This window comes from Phalacrocorax carbo, chromosome 3, assembly GCF_963921805.1.
Source record: "Phalacrocorax carbo chromosome 3, bPhaCar2.1, whole genome shotgun sequence".
In the NCBI taxonomy this organism is placed as follows: Eukaryota; Metazoa; Chordata; class Aves; order Suliformes; family Phalacrocoracidae; genus Phalacrocorax; species Phalacrocorax carbo.
The window spans coordinates 51,558,477-51,578,912 of record NC_087515.1 but is presented as its reverse complement, the minus strand read 5'-3'; the positions used below and the strand labels follow the sequence as shown (position 1 = coordinate 51,578,912).

At 42.5% G+C, this 20,436-nt stretch overlaps 1 protein-coding gene across 1 annotated transcript; it reads right to left on the bottom strand.

The window, feature by feature from the left end:
* Positions 1-7,116: 7,116 nt before the first annotated feature.
* Positions 7,117-18,439, bottom strand: MPC1 (mitochondrial pyruvate carrier 1). The gene is made up of 5 exons (XM_064446923.1): positions 18,255-18,439; positions 13,285-13,288; positions 10,624-10,720; positions 8,821-8,953; positions 7,117-8,103 (listed from the first exon to the last, which is right to left on the bottom strand). Exons 1-5 carry the CDS (start codon positions 18,323-18,325, stop codon positions 8,085-8,087), a joined length of 324 nt encoding a protein of 107 aa, XP_064302993.1. The 5' UTR covers positions 18,326-18,439; the 3' UTR covers positions 7,117-8,084.
* Between the last annotated feature and the right edge of the window lie 1,997 nt (positions 18,440-20,436).

The window sequence follows — 20,436 nt, the reverse complement described above, 5'->3', positions numbered from 1 at the left end:
CGTGAGACAGCCATTACCTGGTCATGAAAAACAAGCAACTCAGGCGGCCTATGTTGTTCGATATTTCTGTGCTGATGAATTTTGGATCATAAGGCAGTAGGATAAAAAAATTGCTCTGCTTTTCTAGAAAGCTCGAATTCTTTTTCTGAACACAAGACAAAGTTGCCGGTACAAAATATCATTTTGCCTTTAGCTGACAAACATATCACATTTGGAACTAATTTCTGGTTTCATCATGAGGGTGTTATGGATTTGCAAGCCCCAGTTTACTTCTCTATTCCTAACGTATAGTGTGCTCTGCTTACACATTTGATTCTTGACCTCACTAGTTTGCATGTATCCACATCTAAATTTGAAGCTAGCTAGAAATCTGCTAAGTAATGTTGTCCTCCTGAAAAATGCATGAATTCAGCAACTTGAATTCACGCCATCAGTGGCATAGTTTCAATGAACACAGAGCAGTACCTGTACCCTTCAGGCTCGTGCTCTATCAGCTGTAAACCCTTATCCCGTAAAAATAAGAGTTCCACGATTGCTCTGCTCATACTTTAGGGCTCTGATGTTCCATATCCCTCCTCACCTTTGCATTCTTCACCTTTGGAAATGGGATATTTGAAGGAATATTGCTGAAAGGTGAAAGCCAGGGGTTACAATAAATGCTGAGTAACATTGAGTAAAGGATCTCTTACATAGACCCACTGGGAGCATGGCAGAAAACAGAAAATGTAGTGCTGCTTCAGGGACTTGCCCATTCTACTTGATAAGACCCACCTCAATCCACAAAGCAGCAGCCTCTGAAGTCCACTGGAAGGGAGGGAGGTTACCAGTGGGGACACATGTCTCTCGTGCCTTTTGAAAAGATCTGTGCTCCTGAAAATGCACAAGTCTCATTGCTGACAGTGACAGGTAGTGATGATCCAAAAATGAGGAGCAAGGAATCAAAAGCTGGAAAAAGCAGCCCCTTTCTTATGCCTCAGTTCAGGAAACCCATTGCTTCTAATTTGTCTGACACTTCCTACACATCACCCAGTGTCGCAAGCCTGTCCAGCAGAGCACACACTCAGTGGCTTCAACACAGCTTCATGGTAATTGTTTCTGCTATGAATCAAACCTTTCCAAGTCTAGTCATTGCTTCTTTAGTGTCAGAAACTGATCTCACTCATAAGTCTCTGATGTGGGGAGCTGAGGCATACAAAAACCAGCTGCAGACCTAAGAGTGGTTTCCCGGAGTGCTTGGAAGGCACCTAGTAGCTAGGTGTGTTTGTGGTTCACAGAAACAGCGTGAGCTATGGCACAGCTTTGGAGGGAAAGGTAATGGCCTTTATTGGCTCATCATGGCTAATGCAACAAATGCAAGGAAGTAACAAACAGCCTTGTGAGCTCGTCTCTTTCTGTGGCATCATATACACAGATCAGGTATCACTGAGACATGGTTAACTGATACACTGTTGGATACCTTGCCAAGTCTTTGAACCCTTCCCTGTTCCTAACAATAACCTGGCTGAGAGCTGATGCTGATGTTTACCAATTTACAGTATAAGAAACACAAAGTACTGGAGTTGCTCCCAGGTGACCCATAACATCAAGTGTGTACAAAAGTACCTTGTAATTGTTGCTTCACATGGCTTCTCCATTAACAAATACAATCATTGTGTTAAGATTTTAAGTGATCCCAGTGTCAAGGAAACACAGTCTATCCAAACGTGTAAGAGAGTAAAGTTTGAGCCAATCTTGCTATTCCTTTGGCACTGCTGCAAGTTAAAATCTGGAGATCTGTGTTTAAGCCATGATCTCAGATCCAGGCAGACTTCAGAGTGACAGGTTAGAGGAGATTAATATCTTGTCCTGCCAGGAGACAGCTTTAAGATTTCACACCACCACATGTCCTCTTCAAAGAATGAGAGAGGCTACTAGTCTCATTTGCATCACTCAATACCACTCTATGGTGGCATCCCTTCAGTTAACACATACCCTAGCATGACATGAAACTGTTCCAACATTCTATAAATCAACACCAATTAAAACAAGTCACAGTTATGGTTCTCCCCTGGGTAAGTTTTGTGTTAAATGCTTTCAAGATTGTAAGTGGCTTGCTTTGTACCTTTACATATTTCTACACAGTGGACCAAATACAGCCATCGTATAAATACTTGCAAGTGCTGCCACTGTTGGCACTGCTTTCTCTTGCACTAGGGGCTGAGTTTGTGCCAGTTATCCCCATACAATAGTTTCACTTAAGGAGAAAGACATGACCCAGATTTCAGACTAAATGAATAAGCTGAAAATTCCCAAGCTTGTTGCCATAGTTACTTGAAACCTTCTGTTAAAAAAGGTGAGAAGGAAGAAATGGAGGAGGAGAAAAAGTAGGAAAAGAAGAGAGAAGTATCATGGTCAGGGTTAGGCCACGTGATAGAGAGAGGTGGTGATCTTGAAGGAGCAGGACCTCAGTGATGACACTCAGCAAGTTATCCAGGAAGCCAGTATTTCTGCCTTCTGGTTGCTATTGGGTTGATTCTCTGGACATTGGTTATTTATAAGCTGTTATCACAATGACCACATGCAATGCACTGGCAGCTATTAGATCAGCAAGAGCAGAAAGGGATCGGGTGGGGAGAGACAGACTTCACCACATTTATTTAATAAAGAAATTGCCACAGTTTAGAACACCAGACTGCTTGCTTTTCCACTTTACAAACTTTCGCTATAGTGAAACTTGGAGCAATGTCTTATGCAATCAGAATAAACTTCTTAGGCTCTGCATAACACAACAGCAGAAATACTCCAGCTTTATAAAAGCAGAACTGCAGACATGTTACATTAAGTGGTTAGCATTGTTCTTCCCTGAAATGCAGACAGGATCCAAGTATCCTGTGAGACACAGGCTGAAAACCTAAGAGAGCTGGTAACTGTGCTTGTGAATCTTTCATATATTTTATATTGTTGGTAGTCTGTCATGTTAGCATGAAGAAACAGCCCTTATTCATAAAGGGCTTTGTGCTAAGCCCACAAATGAATACATCACACTAGTAGGTTTTTTAAATTATTATTCTCTATCTCATCTTTTTATTCCTGCTCTTCTTTACTTCCTTCCCTTTCTTGTAACAGGCATGTAAAGCAATAATGTGTCTGCACCTGTGCCAGTAGGTTCAGGTTCAGGTACACTGGAAACATACACAGTTAAAGTAAATACATGGAAATGCTTTATGCATTAGTTAGACCATAATGCAGCAATGCAGCTAGTATCAGCACTGATGAAGAGAGCTCAGGGAAGGCACTGGGCTAGTGGGAAGACTGCTCTGTAGTAATCTAGGATTGCATTTTCTAAATACTTCACTTCTATGTCAAAACCTGTCTGGGCCCCAAGGAGCAAAGTCTCCCTTTCTTGCTGCCATCTCTCAGTCCGTAACCTTACTGAGACTTTTGTCCCTTTCCCTCACGCCCAAGTTCTCTGCATTGCTGTTCTTACTCAGATGGCACCATTGTGCTTTGTATGGAGAACAAAAGATAACCCACAAAGCTACAGAGAACTATGTTTTACTAGAAACGTGTTTTCTGTCAGAGCTGGCCAGCTCTATTTGCAGTACCCCAGCTAAAGGGAGTTTTCTGCTGGTTTTAGAGTAGGGAGAACTCACTTCTTCATACAGAAATCATAGAAGCAAAATGAAAGAAAAGAATATACCATACATAGTAGCATTAGCTGAAATAATTATACAGCGTGAGAGAGTTGTGGGAGGTTAAACAAAATTTACTATAGGTAGCTGTTATTACCCTCATTAAAGGAGCCTTGCAAGTAATTTCATCTATTCTGACCACACCATTATGGTTATTGCTTTCTTGCTGTTTATTACTCTGCTACCAAATTACCTCCACATTTGAATCATAAATCAGCAAGCTTCCAGATGAAGGACATTTAATCTCACAACAGCAGAAGAGATTGTGAGCTATTTTAATGCCGTAGTAAGTTATAGTCTAAGCCTCTCCTTGAAGAAGTGGGTCAAGAGATCTCAAGCTCAAACTGGGGGAAGATGGGGAACGACAGGCGGACTGAGAGCTTAGCTGGTACTGTCTCCTGCTTGAATTCCCAAGGGTGTCACATTCCTTACCAGCAGCCTAGCAGCACTTGCTCAGAAAGGTGAGAAGGTGAGAAATTCTTTTCTGTCTGAAAACATGAAAGAAGGCAGCAGCTGATGCTGCAGCAGCAGCTGCTGCAGCAAGACAGGGAAGGCAATGCGGTTCCCAGTCTTACTGTGGTGCAGTACACACAGGACAGCGCGTGGGATGAGAGCAGCACAGGTTTCTAGTGCCAGGACATATCCTGTAGTTGAAAAGTTACTAGGATTAAAGCAAGCTGTGAAATTAAAATCAAATAGCTATTCCAGAATAACAGCAAGTAGATACAAGACCTATAATCTTGTAAATCAAATGCAAATACTGAGCTCTAACTTTGGATTACTATTAATCAGTTAAGCTGGCATAGCCCCATTCTTTTTTTCCAATGCTACCCGAGTTAAAAAAAAAAAAACAAAAAAAAGAAGAAAAAAAGAAGCTGTTACCTCCATTAAGATATTCAGAATCAAGAATATAAATCTCCAGGGTCTCTTAAAAATGTTCTGGTTTGGGTTACTGCACCATCCAAAAAAAGCAATATGCCAATGTGTCTCTGTATTTTGTGCTAGAGGAGCCAGGTGCAGATTAACATACAATTATTTATTCCAATAATTCCTTGTTTCTCCTCCTTAAATTTTAGTTTTTTGGGGTTTTGTTTGTTTTCATTTTTTCCCCAACTACCATTATTTAAACAAATAAATGGTATGTAAATGACTTGATAAATAATGTTCTGAAGGACACAGGTCACGCAAGCCACTTGGTGGCACGCTGCTCATATAAACTTTTTTTGTCACTAGGCAGATCTACAGGCTGTGCAACATCCACCACAGCCCCAAGATCCCTGTCCCAGTCTGGGCCCTCTTATTACATGTCCCATGAAAGATAACTGTTCCACCTCTTCCCCTTTTTATAGAAGCCTGTATGGCCTGCAGAGAGCATCACTGGTTTCAAATCTGATCAAAGTAAGTTAGAGCCCACTTTCCACCTGCAATTTACTCTTGCACTAGTCCAGTATGAAAGAACTTGAGCCTTGTCACAGTTGATGGATGAGGGGAAGAAAGGAAAGAGAAGGGCAGAAGGAAATACATGAGAAAATGCAGTGCAGGTAGCTATGAGGAAAATGAGAGAAGATAAACTCTTGTAAATGGTATTCCCTTGTTAGGGAAGTTAAAACAATCAGCAGCTAATGAACAGTTATCAAAACACCAGGTGAGACTAGAGTATTCTATCTATTGCAAGCTTTCCCCAAGAGCAGCCCAAACCGCTACATTTCATACCCATGAAGTTCAAACCCACCTATGGATTTGATGGGTAGACTGTTTGGTGGATGAAGAACTGGTTGGATAGTCACATCCAGAGGGTAGTGGTCAACAGCTCCACATCCAGGTGAAGATCAGTGGCAAGCATTGTCCCTCAGGTGTCTGAACTGGGACCAGTACTGTTTAGTACTGTGATGCACACGGTGAGATCGAGTGCACTCTCAGCAAGTTTGCAGATAGCACCAAGGTGAGTGGTGGGTTTGACACACCTGAGGGACACGATGTCATCTAGAGGGATGGGGACAAGCTTGAGAAGTGGGACCATGTGAACCTGATGAGGGTCAACAAGGCCAAATGCTGGGTCCTGCAGCTGGGTCAGGGCAACACCCACTATCTGTACAGGCTGGGGGATGAGGGGATTGAGAGCAGCTGAGACTTTTGGGGGTACTGGTAGATGAAAAGCTGCGCATGAGCCAACTGTATCCTGGGCTGCATCCAAAGAACCTGCAACCAGCAGGTCAAGGGAGGTGATTCTCCCCCTCTACTCTGGTGAGACCCTACCTGGAGTACTGCACCCAGCTCTGGAGCCCTCAGCACAGGAAAGGCATGGACCTGTTGGAGCAGGTCCAGAGGAGGCCACAAAAATGATCAGAGGGTTGGAGCACCTCTCCTATGAGGACAGGCTGAAATAGTTCGGGTTGTTGAGCCTGGAGAAGAGAAGGCTCCAGGGAGACCTTATTGCAGCCTTTCAGTACTTAAAGGGGGTCTATAAGAAAGCTAGGGACAAACTTTTAGCAGGGCCTGTTGCAGTAGGGCAAGTGGTAACAGTTTTAACTAAAAGAAGGTAGATCTAGACTAGATCTAAGGAAGAATTTTCCAGTGAGGGTAGTGAGACACTGGAATAGGTTGCCCAGAGAGGTGGTAGATGCCCCAATCCCTGGAAGCATTCAAGGTCAGGCTGGACAAGGCTCTGAGCAACCTGATCTAGCTGAAGATGTCCCTGCTCATCACAGGGTGGTTGGACTAGATGACCTTTAAAAGGTCCCTTCCAACCCAAACCATTCTATGATTCTGTAATTTACTTTCTCTCCAGAAATAATAATACAAACTATAAGGCACTAAGATAATCAGTTATCCTTATTGGCTTATATCTCACTACATATAAACTCATACAACTAGTACATACATTCTACTCATACAAAAGCCTAACACTGCTTCTATCCAACTTTTGTGACAAGACAGCAGTACTAAAGGGGCAGCTTGTTGCTTTAGAAAAGTTTGTGCACAAAGTAGTGGTCAGTACTAGTTTTAACCATCCAGCAGGGCATGCCCTGTAAGACTTTCTTGTATGCCTGTTAGAAAACTTATCCATCATGCAATTGGGAACACATAATATCCACCTGGTAGTAAAGCAAGTCTTTTAATTGATCAGCTTATAATTGCTAGAAGACAATGTAATATTTACTCAGCTGCACAGTGAGAGCCCTGAATGCAACCCTGCCTGTCATGGCAGGAATGCTCAATCACCCACACCCCCTTTTCCTTTGAGGGAGGGAGGCAGGGACAGGACAAAGAAGCAGTAGGTATTAAGATCCAGAGGACACTTGCCTAAACTCAGTACATACAAAGAATAAACCATTTACTTTTCCAGCCTGGTTTTGCTTTATGTTGTTACAGCAGTAAATTGACACTCGATACAAAAATTTCACCGCAGGATCTGGTATCACAATATGACAAACAGAACTTCTCAAAATGTTGAGGGGATTTATTGCCATTTGGAACATGTTTATTGTTCAAAAACACTGCACTGAAATAAAATCCATCACATACATTCTTTGTCATCTATATCTTTACATCAATGTAACTTTCAGGCAGGTCATGCAGGAAAACCACTGTTAATGAAGTCAAAAACGACTGAAAGGCCCCTGTGTCCTTCAGATCTTAGACTCCAAACAAATTTTTGCCTGTATAAAGGTTACATACATCTAGAACAAATCAAACAGTAGGAAAAACTATCTGTTTATAACTTCTTAAAGAAGAGTATCAGACTTCATTGCTTTCCTTCATTCAGTGCTATGCTTTTGCTTTTCTGAGTCTTCTTTAAATAATGTGCGACTTAAAAATCCGTGTTAATGAAGTCCCTTATTGAGACAAGGCATGCAGTAAGGTAAGAGGGAAAGCTGGCCAATTCCAGGCTGCCCATCTACACATTTGTTCTTGTAGATTAGCAAGCCACTGCATAAGTTAAAAAAAACCAAAACAAAACCAGAATAGGAATGAATGCACCCAAGTTAAATGGCTTTTAAGAATGTTAATACATAGAACAATGGTACCACCTACAGTTCTGTTAACTGACCTCTGTTCATGTTGATCTGAAAATAAGTTTTGTCAAACCATCACAGGCCAATTTATAGACTGTTAGATAAAAAATTTGGTTTTCAAATATTGCTTGTTATTTGGATGACTGACTCTTTTAAAGGGTAGTTAATTAAGGACCTGTAAGGCAGCAAGACTTTAAATGCAATGGTTTACATTGCTGAATAGTACTTTTAAAAAGGCAAGATAAAAATTAGTAGAAGGATTCTTGGTGGGGTCATATTCATAATAGGTGTTTCTGTTTCATCCCCATTGTAATTGTCACAGCAACTGCAGATGGCAAGTCTTCCTTGGTTCTAATTTGGGATGAACACGTTCCCTGGCTTATTTCAAGTAAGATATTTAGTTCTTTTTCTCCATCCTGCCAAGAGAAGAACAGCTTTTGTAAGAGTGAATATTGATATGCAATTGCTATAAAAAAAGTAATTCCTAAAGTTTTACTCTAAGTCCAGAAAGACACCTGTTATTTATGCAAAGGCAGGTCCACTTGCAGTTTTTTAATTTGTAGTTTGGGAGGCTTCATCCTCTCATTTCTTAGAGCAGAAGAGAGAAAAGCAATAATCCTGACTCATCAGGATTGCTCAAGGCAGTGTCTGCACTTGCTGCATAATAAGGGTACAAGACTGCTTGCAGTCTGTTTCCCAGGCACATTCAGTTGGATCCACACCCTACACATAACAGTCAGCTTAGAGATGTTTTGCTTGATTTCTCTTTCAGACATACAACCCCTTCAGAGTTTTATGGGTGTTTCCATCTCAGGAATTAGTTAAAGATGGACACATGTGGAGTAATTAACATAATACACGAGACAAATCCCAAAACAGCCAGCAGCTGCTGAAAGCCCTGTCTACATCCATGACCATAAGGGTTTTCAGTCTTTTCCAAAGTTTCAAAGGGGGTGCAAGGCAACTAGTCGTAGTTCAGCCCACTGACAACACGCTTGTTAACAGGTTTGCAAAAGGTATTGAGGCTTAACAAGTTCAGAAACTGTGCAGGGTTTTGCACCACAGCTAAGCACCACTAACAGTATTCCAAGAGCCATCAGCTTATGACTTCCCTTTTTTAAAGTGAGACTTGCCTGTATTTGATCAGTCGTCCTCCTTGAATAAGTTGTGCAACTTCATTAGTCAAGTGGCATGCAAAAAGAAGCCAGTTCCTTGGCTGCACTTTGTAGGCAAATCTCATGAAAGTCAAGGAGTAACAACACAGTGCTGCAAAACATGATATATATATTGTTAGTAGATTATTTTTAATATCTGCATTTTGTTGAGGCTTAATTTTCATACTAGTGGAATGTAATGGCAAGTGGAATGCTTATCACTGCTTTTGATTTTTCCAATATTCCTACACATTTGCCCACTTTGATTTTCCAACACAGGAAGACATGGAACAGTGCTAATTTTTGCTACACAAGAAAAATCTACAGAGCTGCAGCTTTCCATAAAAACTCATTTTCCTCATACACTTTCCTATGATGTGACTGAAGCCTTTTTTAATTTATTGCATAAACTATCTCAGCCAGAGAATAAGAGTTAATCCCAATGAGATATGGCCTGTCCTATACAATTATTCTGACAATTTCTAGGACAGAGTATTTTTAAGAAAATACTAATTACTTAAATACAGTTCTTACTAGGAACATTCTAAAATGGACTTTAAGAGACGGTTTCCATCCCCAGGAAACCATGAACATTCAGAAGCATAAAGCTTTGTAACCTGCTTTCCAAGACAACAAGAAACAACTTTAATCTACTCTTCTGCTGTAAGTGCATGTTAACACAGGAAATTACCATCCAAGGTCACTAGCTTTGCAAAGTTCATTTTTAGCTTTCTGACAGGCTTGAACGAAAAAAATACCAGGAAATCAATTGTTCAAGAAAACAGCCTGGTTTTTTTCAGCTACAGCACCTAGAAGATGGGAAAAATATATTTGTACACACTCCATTGTATATATACACTTACAAAAAATATACAAAGTGTCTTAGGTTTGCTAAGCTGGGTAGCTGCCAAAGTACTATTTTCAAAACAGTTTCACTATACTAGAGACTATTCAAACTGGTCTTCTGTCTCAAGGAAGCTGATTCAGAGACTGAATTACTCCAAGCAAAACCTAGTTACCATGAGGCTATTAATTTCCATACCCCAAACATATTTTGCTTCAGGGAGAAGAATTACTCAGAATTAAATTATTAGCCATGTTAAAAGACATAATGCCAAAGTTAAGCTAATAAATTAAAGCTACCAGATTTATGATCTTAGAGAAGTATTTGAACAATAAAATAGAGACAGACATCTAGGCAAAAGCTATCTATGTTCCAAAAGGTGGGAAAAAAATATTGCTTATACATGTAACAAATTAATTCTCACACTGTTCCATTAATAGTCATGCTAACCTCCCACATGCAACTGCCTTCCAAGGAGTTAACATCCCTCTGCTGCTTTTTGCACCCTACATGCCAAGCATTACCATTTCTATACTTTGTCAGTGTTCATATTCAGGTCTCAGACGAGCCACAAGGCATCATTGTTCTTGATACAAAGAATAAAGTTGTGTCAAGGGATGCATTCTGAACCAATGTATGCAGTAGTATAAGGTACCAAAAGAATTATACTTTAGGAACAAGTCTGGTGATCAAAACTGCTAAGACTCAAGACCCGCCTCCCTCCCACCAAATTACTGGAAAATCCTCTGAAAGAGCACTCTGCAACTTTTCAGTACCTCCATTTTTAAGTGGCTCCTGAAGTTACATAACAAGACATTTGATACCTGTATCTGCTTTGATCACAAGTTTGCAAGCAACTAGTAATGTATCACTGCTTGAAGGACAGAATCTGTGTTCTGTAGTCAGTTTACTGACAAGAAGTTGGTCTCAGGTCTTACCAAATGTCATTCGGCCACTAATGATTTCTGGAGATTTCTTCATGTCATTAATAGCAGCAATAGGAAGTCCCCAGTTGGCAACTGGCCCCCAAAAGTGCTGTAAAGAAGAAAAAGGAAAATAAAGGTACACAGAAACACAGACCTCCTGCAGTATTCTTCTAGCTTTCCTTAGCTACACAAAGCTTCAAAGGACAGGGTTAAGGGTAAAATTCCAGGTTAAGACAGGAACTACTTTTGATGTAAGGAAGAAAAACTTAAACCCTTCTTTTAGCAGTCTTCAGGAGGGAAGGAAGAACAACCCACTCCAAATCTTTCTGCAGACTGGAGAGGAGCTACTCTAAGGCTATTGAAATGCAGTTTTATGTAATTACATTTCATCTCAAGCAGTCTGATTGGTATAGTCATATAATAACCTCAGATTTACAGCTCATTTCTGTGCAAACAATTAGTATTCATCTCTTTCAAATAAGGCTCCTCAAAAATGTAATGGAAACACAAGGACTTGAAGTGAAGAACTGGAACTGTTTTCATGCTATGCCGAGAATGAACACACTCAGCAAGCGTGTTCTTCCAAGCACTCTCACCATCTTTGAAAGGTCAGGGCCATGCAACCAAACCAAGTTCTTACCTAGAGCTTCATCTGCAATTGCTGAAACAACTTAGTTACTATCTAAAGCTCAGTGATTAGACAGATTTAAGAGTAACACAGTTAGACACAGTGTGTACACAGACAGAAAAACAGACAAGCAGTGTAAAGAATCAGGTCAGAAAAACTGATGAGAGCTCAATTTGATGGGTATTGTCTAAAAGACTCCAAACTAAGAAAAATAATGTCGTAAGTCTAGTTTCCACTACTGTTACAAGTAACGAGGCTTCAGGGGAATTTTTTCCTCAGAAGATACATGCAGTACTTGCATCAGCTTCTGCTAAGATGAAACTAAGGATGCTCAAAAGTAACTTGGCTAGATACAGCAAAAGCTGCCCCTTGCAAGAAAAAGCTCTGCAGATACCACTTCCCCTAACTGTAACACTGCAGGTATTCAATGATTTGGAATTGTCAGGGGATATTTAAGTTTCTTGCAATTTTAATTCCAACATGCTCTTGCCAGGCTGGATACCACCTTGTAACACTACTGTGAGATTAAAAGCCATACTCACTTCCTGCAGATTTGGGTTGCAATACAAGAAACTTAACTAAAAATAGAGGAAAAAGTGAGTTTAAGTAGCACACACCTTTTTGACAGTTTAAGCATAGTGCAATACACAAAATGTAACATTTCTGCAAGTGTCTACAGAATGTGCATCAGTCCAAACTCAGATTTATAATAGAGTATTTTGAAGACTGCAATAAATGCATTTGTTTACTATATTCCTACTGATAGGGAAATTGACATCCCTAAAGGTTAGAGCTGGTCACACACATCAGCAACAACATGGCATAAGTGAGAAGAGTTGCATGGCTACATGGTGATTTCCACTGTACAGCTATGGTTAAATAGCATAAAGAAATGTACCTATAATACCACTTACACACAAGATATGTTGCAACAGAACAAGAACATTCACAGAAACTGAAGTCAGCAGCGCACAGGATATTGTTTTAGAGGCTTTAATTTAAATTTAAATAGTTCTAAAGGACGATAAGAGGACCAGAAACAACTTCTAGTCACATAACCATGATTATGTGCACAGTAAGACAACTTGTGTTAGCATGACCACACTAAAGCACCCTGCAAAAGGTAACTGGTGAGGCAGTACATGTATTTGGCAATGTTTTTACAGTAATTTCAGAAGCCTTATTCAAACAATTGTAGTTTCAGAAAGATTTTTTTAATCTATGAAACAATTACAGCTTTAACTGTATTTAGTGGTGACTTCTGTTTTGAGAAGTAAATCAAGTCAACTTGGCCTTTTTACTTAATTTAGCTGCCATTAGAACATAAACAAATAACACACTACAGACTATGGACCACCTCAAGCTCTCACTGCACAAGCTGAAGAACCATCAGTTCACATCCCAGCAGCACTGCAGCAGTAGCTTTCCTCTGCTGACCAGGGAGGTAGATTTGGAACTTTCCCACTTGAGATAGTTATCCAGTTTTAAGTGCCTCCAGGCAAGCAGCTCTTTGAAGTTTCCACACACAAGAATTGAACTACACCTATACAGATTGTCTTTGGTCTATGCAGAAGAGCAAATCTTCCATAACATTATGATTCACAGTATAACAGGCATAAAATACCCACTCCCAGTTTCAGGAGTAAACAAGGCTGAAGGAAAGAGTCTGTAGTGAGAGTTATATGGTACCATTTATTGTCTGAAGTAAAGCTAGTTAAAAATAAGCCAGGTAGTTCAGTTACGTACTAGTATTGTTGCTGTGAAGAAAGATCAACCTGGAGCCAAATCTCCTTGGCAAAGGGTGGGGGGTTCGGGAATGAAGCCCCTTTGATTTTGTAGTGTTTACTTCAGGAGACATTCTGAAGGAGCTAATGTTTGGTCACCTTAACCTCAGACTTGTGAGTAAATATTACTAGTGCACCACTCCTGGAGGTTCACAGTATGCTTTTCAGATGCAGGCAAGGTCATAACAGTGCTGAAGTGAAGACTGCAAGTTGCTGGAGTTAGGGAGAAAGTGAAGCCAGAAGTCCCCACCCTTTTCTTACCGTGCTGTTCGAGTGGACCATCATTGTTTTCCATTCAAAAAGCACATGGAAGAAAAAAGAAAAAATGTTAGTCTCATAACTGACATAAAGAAGTGTACCGCAAACAGAAGATAAGTAGAAGTCAGGAAATTGCTGTGGCATTAACCTTGATTAATGTAAAAGTATTAAAAAAAAAAAATTTTAAAAATCATGCTTCCCTCAAGAGCTGTCATTGTGTTTGCTGCTCAAGTACTTTTAATCCTGTTGTGGTCTGTGGAAGACATTCAGCCCCTGCAGACCACAAGGCATCCAAGATCCCACCCCAACTAGTTTAAAAGGATGCCAAAAGCAGACAAGGTTTGCCCATGACAAAGCTAAACAGATACAGTTCCTCTATGGAGGCTTTGAAGAAGTCACTTTGAATTCTTTGCGTACCCACATAAGTAGGTCAAACCAAATGCTGCCAGAGATCTTACTCCAAGATCTGTCACTAAGCTCAGGCCAAGTGTGGGTATACCAAATATGAGCTGTAACACATTTTCAGTTATCTAACATGCAACTACACTCCAGTTGTGTATGGGGTTCATTTAAGTGATCGTACAGGTAACAGTTTATTTCTGTAATAACTTAGTGATCAAGAATGAAAGTTAGACTGCAGCATATAATTAAGATTGTTTGCTACTATACTTTTTCAAATGCTTCAGAAACTTTAAACATTCTCTTTCTAACAAAGATACTGATAGGACACCAGCTACTAATAGAAAGCCTACTGCTGACCAGTTGCTGCTCACCTATGACCACGATAAGGTATGGAATACTTTGTGACAGTCACTCTCCTCACGCCAATTTCCAACCTGTTAGAGCACTGTTTTACAAATAGCTTTGTTAAGGGAACAGCCAGATCTACTTATGAAATCACTCTGGATGTGTGTTTCAGTGAGCCTTTGTTACAAGCAGCATGCTAGTTCAGGATGCTTTGTTAGAGTGTCCTTCACTAGTCTACCCACTTGGTTTTTTTGTTTTCTTATTAACTGAACTGCAGCAATAATGAATTAAAGTTCACAAGTGCACACTTCAGTTTTTTCACAAAACCTTAACTAAACAACTTAAAATGTATCTCTTGGCACAATGTTTTTGTGCCAACTTCTGTTGGCACATTTTTAAAGTGGAGGTTGTTTTCAGGCAAGTGAAAGCCTAAAATAGAATCAAACCACAGCTGTTTTAACAGAGTAGGCAGCTCTGGCTAAGGTCTTGCAAGGTTGTCCTCACATTCATGTGAGACTGGAACAGTTATTATACTCTTAGAAGAGGGCAGATCAAGGTCATATAGATTCTTCTGGAAGCAGGAACCCAGTCCCAAAGCTCTGCAGCCAATACAGCTGCAACAAATGCACCGTATCTAATAGCAAGGATACTGCAGCAAGTGCATGTATCTATTCCTGAAGTGACACCATTCCAAATTAGCAGTTTCTGAGAACTACATTCAATCTCTTGACAAAGGGAACACTTTGTATTAAAGTTTCCAGAACTGCAAACAACAGTTGTTGGATTTACTCACTCATTAATTTCTGTGTAATTATCGACATCATTAGAAGAACCATCAGCTGATCAATACCTTGTATTTCTACTATAATCCATTCCAAAAAGGCTATATTGGAGAAGATTTGTTTTCCCCAAATTTTTACATGTGCTTTCCTCATACTGGCAATGAGGATGTTAATAGGCCAGAGACTATTTTGCAAATACAGATGAACTGTCACTACGCGTTTCCCCCACGCTGCCATTCCCTACGTGGAAACAGTATTACCCTTCTGCAATAGGTTCTCAGAGCATGAGAGACCATGACAGCAGGCACCATGTCCTTCAATTTCTAGCACAGACAGTAGGGGACTTTTTTCAAGTTCTTATGCCCTTGTGTTTAAAGGCTTACTAATAAGGAGAACTGAAGACCAGCTATTTCTAGTTATACTACTGATGCCACCTCTTTTAAAGTTCATCTCAATTAAAAGAAAGGTCCCAGATAGCTTACATCAACATAAGTGCTCAAGGCTTACAAGGAATGAACTATCCATTTCAAAGCCATCTACATTAACAGTCAGTACATTTGCATGACTCCTGAGTCATCAGGAAGAGACACTTCAGAAATGCCCCAAAAGACAGCAGTCTCCATGCTTATTTTTCTATTACCAGAAGTTTTTGGGACGCCTTCAGATTCATTACGTGACAAAAGTAATTTGAGCCTTTACCACAAGATAATGCTAGAGAGTGCCCTATAGGCTTTCCTCTCCCAAGAAAAGAGGAAAGCTGTTTTACTAGATGTTTTTCAGAAGTTACTGTTTTAAATCTTTACAATAGGAAGTAAAAGGGTTGAGTTGCCTAGTGGCTTAGGTAATACAACTTTAGTGATAGCTGACATTTTTAGTATCTACAAAAAAAAAAAAATGCAACTTCAAGACTACAATGTCTAGAGCTACCAAGCTTTCATATCCTAGTCAGCTTTAGTTTTAGTTTAACATGACTGCTGCTTTTTACAAGAATCAGGAAAACTGTACCTACAGTGGTGAACATTCTTACTATGCTTACTTTAAAACATTAAGACATGGTTAGGGTAAATCTATACTTACACGATTTACAGTTATTCAGATCCCTATTAATCACCACTTGAGAGAAGCCAGATGTGAAACTGGTAGAACATTAATTATTAATGACAGTTTTAAAAAGTAATTTATCTTGTTTCTTTGTGCAAGATCCAAAAGCTAACCTATGATGCAATGCAATTCTAATGCCAGATATATCCACCTGAAAAAAGCAGTATACATTCACTATGCTGGCTTTGCTGCTTTCAAGTTATGAAGCTGAAATAGAAGCTACTTATTCTGATAGATGTCTGCAAGTTTTGATTGCCCCAAGCCATAATAATGGAACAAAATTCTACCGCTTGGGTAACTTCAGTTATTCTATTTAGGGTCAAACAATTTAAAACACAGCACTGGTATCAAACAATACCTCAATTCATCGCTTCCCACAAAAGAGTTACACAATTAGAAAGCCTTGCTTCACTGCTGCAATTAGATGCTGATTTCTAGAACAGATACCATAGTCGGAGCTTTGAGGAAACTCTTGCTCTATGAACAAGACAAGAAGGAAATCTTCTTCAGCATACACTCCTGGAAAGGATAGAGTCCGGGGAAGCAAGAGTCTTCAGGAAGGAAGGTAAAGAGATACAGCTCTAAAGTATACATGCTCCATTTCTCCTATGGAGAAGACAAACTACGGTCTTTTGCTGACTGTTAATCTAAATGTTAAACTCAACATAAAGCCAACAACTTAAGACACTTGCCTCCTAGTAAGCAAGGAACAATGCTGAAAGGCAGTACCAGATCGAGCAACTGACTCCAGCCCTTCACGACACACCCAGTAACAGAAATGTAAATATGCAGGTATCTTTGCACATAACAAGGAAGAACCCATCCCGCAGAAGTAGAATCCTCTTTTTAAATAGCTTATTTCAAGATTAGATTTAGGATAAAATATAGTTGAAAAGGCTTATTTCAGCTACCTTTTCAGTCTTTGGCAAGGAAAGAGATAATTCCAGCAAGCAACTGTGGTGGTATTCAGACACAGCTGTTATCTTTTCCAAGTTTTGTTTTGTTTTCCTAATTAAGAAGTAGACTGCTGTTTTACTGTCCATTTGCATGCTTCACACAAGTTCTGGTACAATTAACTAAATGCTGAGATTGAAATGCAGCTATCAAGTTTACACAATATCTTCAAGACTTTCAAAAGTAATCCCTACCTAAGCCTGCTCTGACCTTTCTTCACTTTGCTTCAAAGATGTTCTCCTCCTCCTATTTTACTCATCTTTTTGCCCCACCATTTCTGTGGAACCTGATTTTGCAAGTACCAAACAAACCCTCCTCCCTACTGAGCCTTTATATTACAATCCCTCTTCCATGCAGGCTTACACCATCTCCTGCTACGTTAACCAAGACTAAGTTTCTCAGATGAACAGATGTCCTCCTACATGCTTGCTCAACACCAAAGATCAGCTGCAATGCATGTAGGTAGAACAGCAAGGCACAGCTATAGTGAAAAGTTGCTCAACCGCCTTTATTGGAAGGGCCCATTTTTATTTGTTTAGTTTTGTCGAACTGCTTGTCAGCCAAGAACGCCTCAGCCTGCCTACTTGAGGCCGCTCCTACACAGCAGCTCAGACAGATTTAAGCAAGTGTGCCGCAACTGCATCTTTAAGGCGTTCTTGTGATTTCAGCTCAAGGTGCCATACCCCCACCACGGCAAGCTGAAGCTTGACAAAAGCACCGAGCTGCCTGGGAGGTGATTTCAGTCGCGTTCTCACGACAGCGGGGCTTTAACAAACCTCTGAAAAAAGGTACCTATTTAAACCTCCCAGGATGCGTAAATGAAGCAGCCTTAAGACAGCACCTGTTACCCAGCCCGCAGCCGAGCAGAGCTCCCTCTGCCCTGGCCGCAGGCTGCCGTGGGTGGCCGTGCCCGGCCCCGGGCCTGCCGCCCCCCCGGGGCCACCGCCGCCCCGCAGCGAGCGCCGTCCCGCCGGGGGCCGCCGGGCTCCGCGGCCGGGCCACGAAAGGTCGGGGAGGAACTGCGCAGCTGCCGCCGCGGTTTCAAACCGGGTCGCTTCGCTTCAAGGTCAAGCCCGGTCTCGCCGGGGCGGGGCGGGGGGCTGACAGCCCTGGCGGCCTCCGCAAGCCCAGGCGGCGGCAGGGGGACACCGGCGCGACCACCCCCCGCCGCGACCACCCCCGTTGGCGCCCCCGGCCCAGCTTCGGTTCGCCCTCCCCCCACGGCCGCCAGCTCCCCCCCCCCCCCCCCAACCACCGGCTCGGGCGACTCCGGCTCAGGGCAAACCACGCCACCGCCGCCCCGAGGCTGGCGGGCGACGACGGGATGCCGGTCCCTGCCGGGAAGTGGTGGCCCGAGGCGGAGGCCGCCGACCCCCCGCCCCACCTCACCTCATCAGGTAGTCCCTGAACTCCTTGCTGCGCACGTAGTCCAGGGCCTTGCGGCCCAGCGCCCCCGCCATGGCGGCCCTCGGCGGCCGGGAGCGCCCTAGCCGCCCGCCCCGCGCACTGCCGCCGCCGGCGCCGGCCTCGGTGACAGCCCCTCCGTGCCGCAGCCCGCTTTACGGCAACGCCCGCGCCACCGCCCCCCGTCACCACGCCGCTCTCGGCGCCTATTGGCCGCGGCGGCCCCGCCCCTCCCCGCCCGGGCTGCCGGAGCGGGAGGTGGTCTGGGGGAGGGGGCAAGGCAGGGTGCCGTAAAGCAACACGGCGGGAGGAGGGGGAGAAATTGTCGCAAAGCGCGACGAGGAGGGTCGCCGTCGGCTGAGCTGCCGGCATTCCTCCGCAGCCCGCCGGGGAGAGTCGCGCGGCGGGTCTCCGAGCCGCTATTGGGTGCAGGGCGGTGGCTCGTGGCTTCCCATTGGCTGTTGTGCGGCGCATCCCGCCCCCCGCAGTGTCTCGCTCCGCCCCCCTCCTCAGTGGCGCGTGTCCAGGGCGCCGCTGGAGCTGGGCGGGGGTGCCTGAGGGGGCTGTGGGGTGTCTGAGAGGGGTGTCGGGGTCTCTGAGAGGAGAACGGGCGAGTCTCTGCTTCCCCTCCGAGAACCGGTGCTTTCCCCACCACCACGGCGGCTGAGGTGACTGAAGGGACAAAACTAACGTATCGCAATGGCGCATAAAGCAGGATGGAAGGAAGGGGACCCATAATTGCTTCAGTGATTTTTTTTTTTAATTAAGATAATTCTAGGGAGTTTTTAAGAGCCCAATTTAGGGACTTTCAGTTTTTGGAGGTGGGAGTGCAGGGTTGTGACAGATCACGGCAACGGTTCAGCCTTTCCCTGTGTACCTGGAATGGTCCAAGATCCCGTCTCTCACCAGCACTTTCTATTTCATACCAGAGCAGAGGTTACTCATTTAGAAGGGGAGATAAACTCTAACCCTGCTAATACCATCTCCATAAAACTTGGGCCTTACAAACAAATACCTGTATGTGAATTACTCCTTTTATCTTTAGTCAGTGCACTAGAGATAGTGAAAATGGATGTTGTATCTCCTCTGCTTTCCAGAGACTTGCAGCCTCGGTTTTTACCGTCTAGAACTGGGCTGACAGTGCAGCTTGGGGCATACCTACGCTCTGCAAGAAGCCCTGGAAGCCGCAGCTGCTTTGTTTCCTTCTGCTTCCCTCCGCTTCCTTGCAGGGTCTTGGAGGGTGGGTGGGAGGGGGGAAAGGGTAAGGGCTCTGCGCCCTTCTCCTGATCGCTTGCTCAGAGAGCTGCAGGTTTGAGGAAAACCGTTGTGCACACACATCCTCTCCTTTTTCTATACCTGCAGCATATGATATGATGCCCACGACCACCCCTGGCTTTGCTGTGTGGGAGAAAGAGTTTTAATCCCCTTGGTATACTGCATTATGAAAAGCCAAAATGTAGCCCAACAGATTTCTGTGAACTGTTTAGACTCCTCATTTAAAAGCGGCAATGTGAATCGGAACATCTCAAGGAATCATTTATTCTAGTTGATTCGACTTGCGCTGTCAGAAGGAAGTTCTGTGGAAATCAGTTCTGTATGTTCGAACAAAATCTCATGTAGTGGAATTCCACATGTCCTATACAGCCAGGCTCTGTCATTAATATCACAGCTACAGCTTTACCTAAAAATGTAGCCTTATTCTCCTTTACTGAAAATTCATCATTTTTTTTTCTTTAGGTATGGACAAAAAAAATTATTCTGTCTGCATTGGAATGCATTGTTCTTTAGTCTTTCTTCCTGGAATAAACAAATTCCTTCAGCCTTTTCTCACAGACTTAAATGTTTTAACCTTTTGCTTACTCAATTTTTGTTTACAGCTTTCTTAAGGCGTAGCCCCACTGAGGGTAATCATGTTTCAGTCAAAGCCTTACCAGCAGTGCAGTGCTAGGCCCTTCTCTAATTTTGAGAGTATCCCACTTTGTTTTCAAAGTAGTTAATGGAAAAATCATTAACTAGAAATGTGCCCAGAAGAAACCAGTCGCACGTGACAGGCCCTACCGGTTACACAACAAAAGTAGCTAGCAATGATTTGAAGTTTGCTTTTCCTGCAGGTCTGTGTGTATTTATAGTGGTTTTATTTGCATGCCATTTTTTAGATTTCTTATAA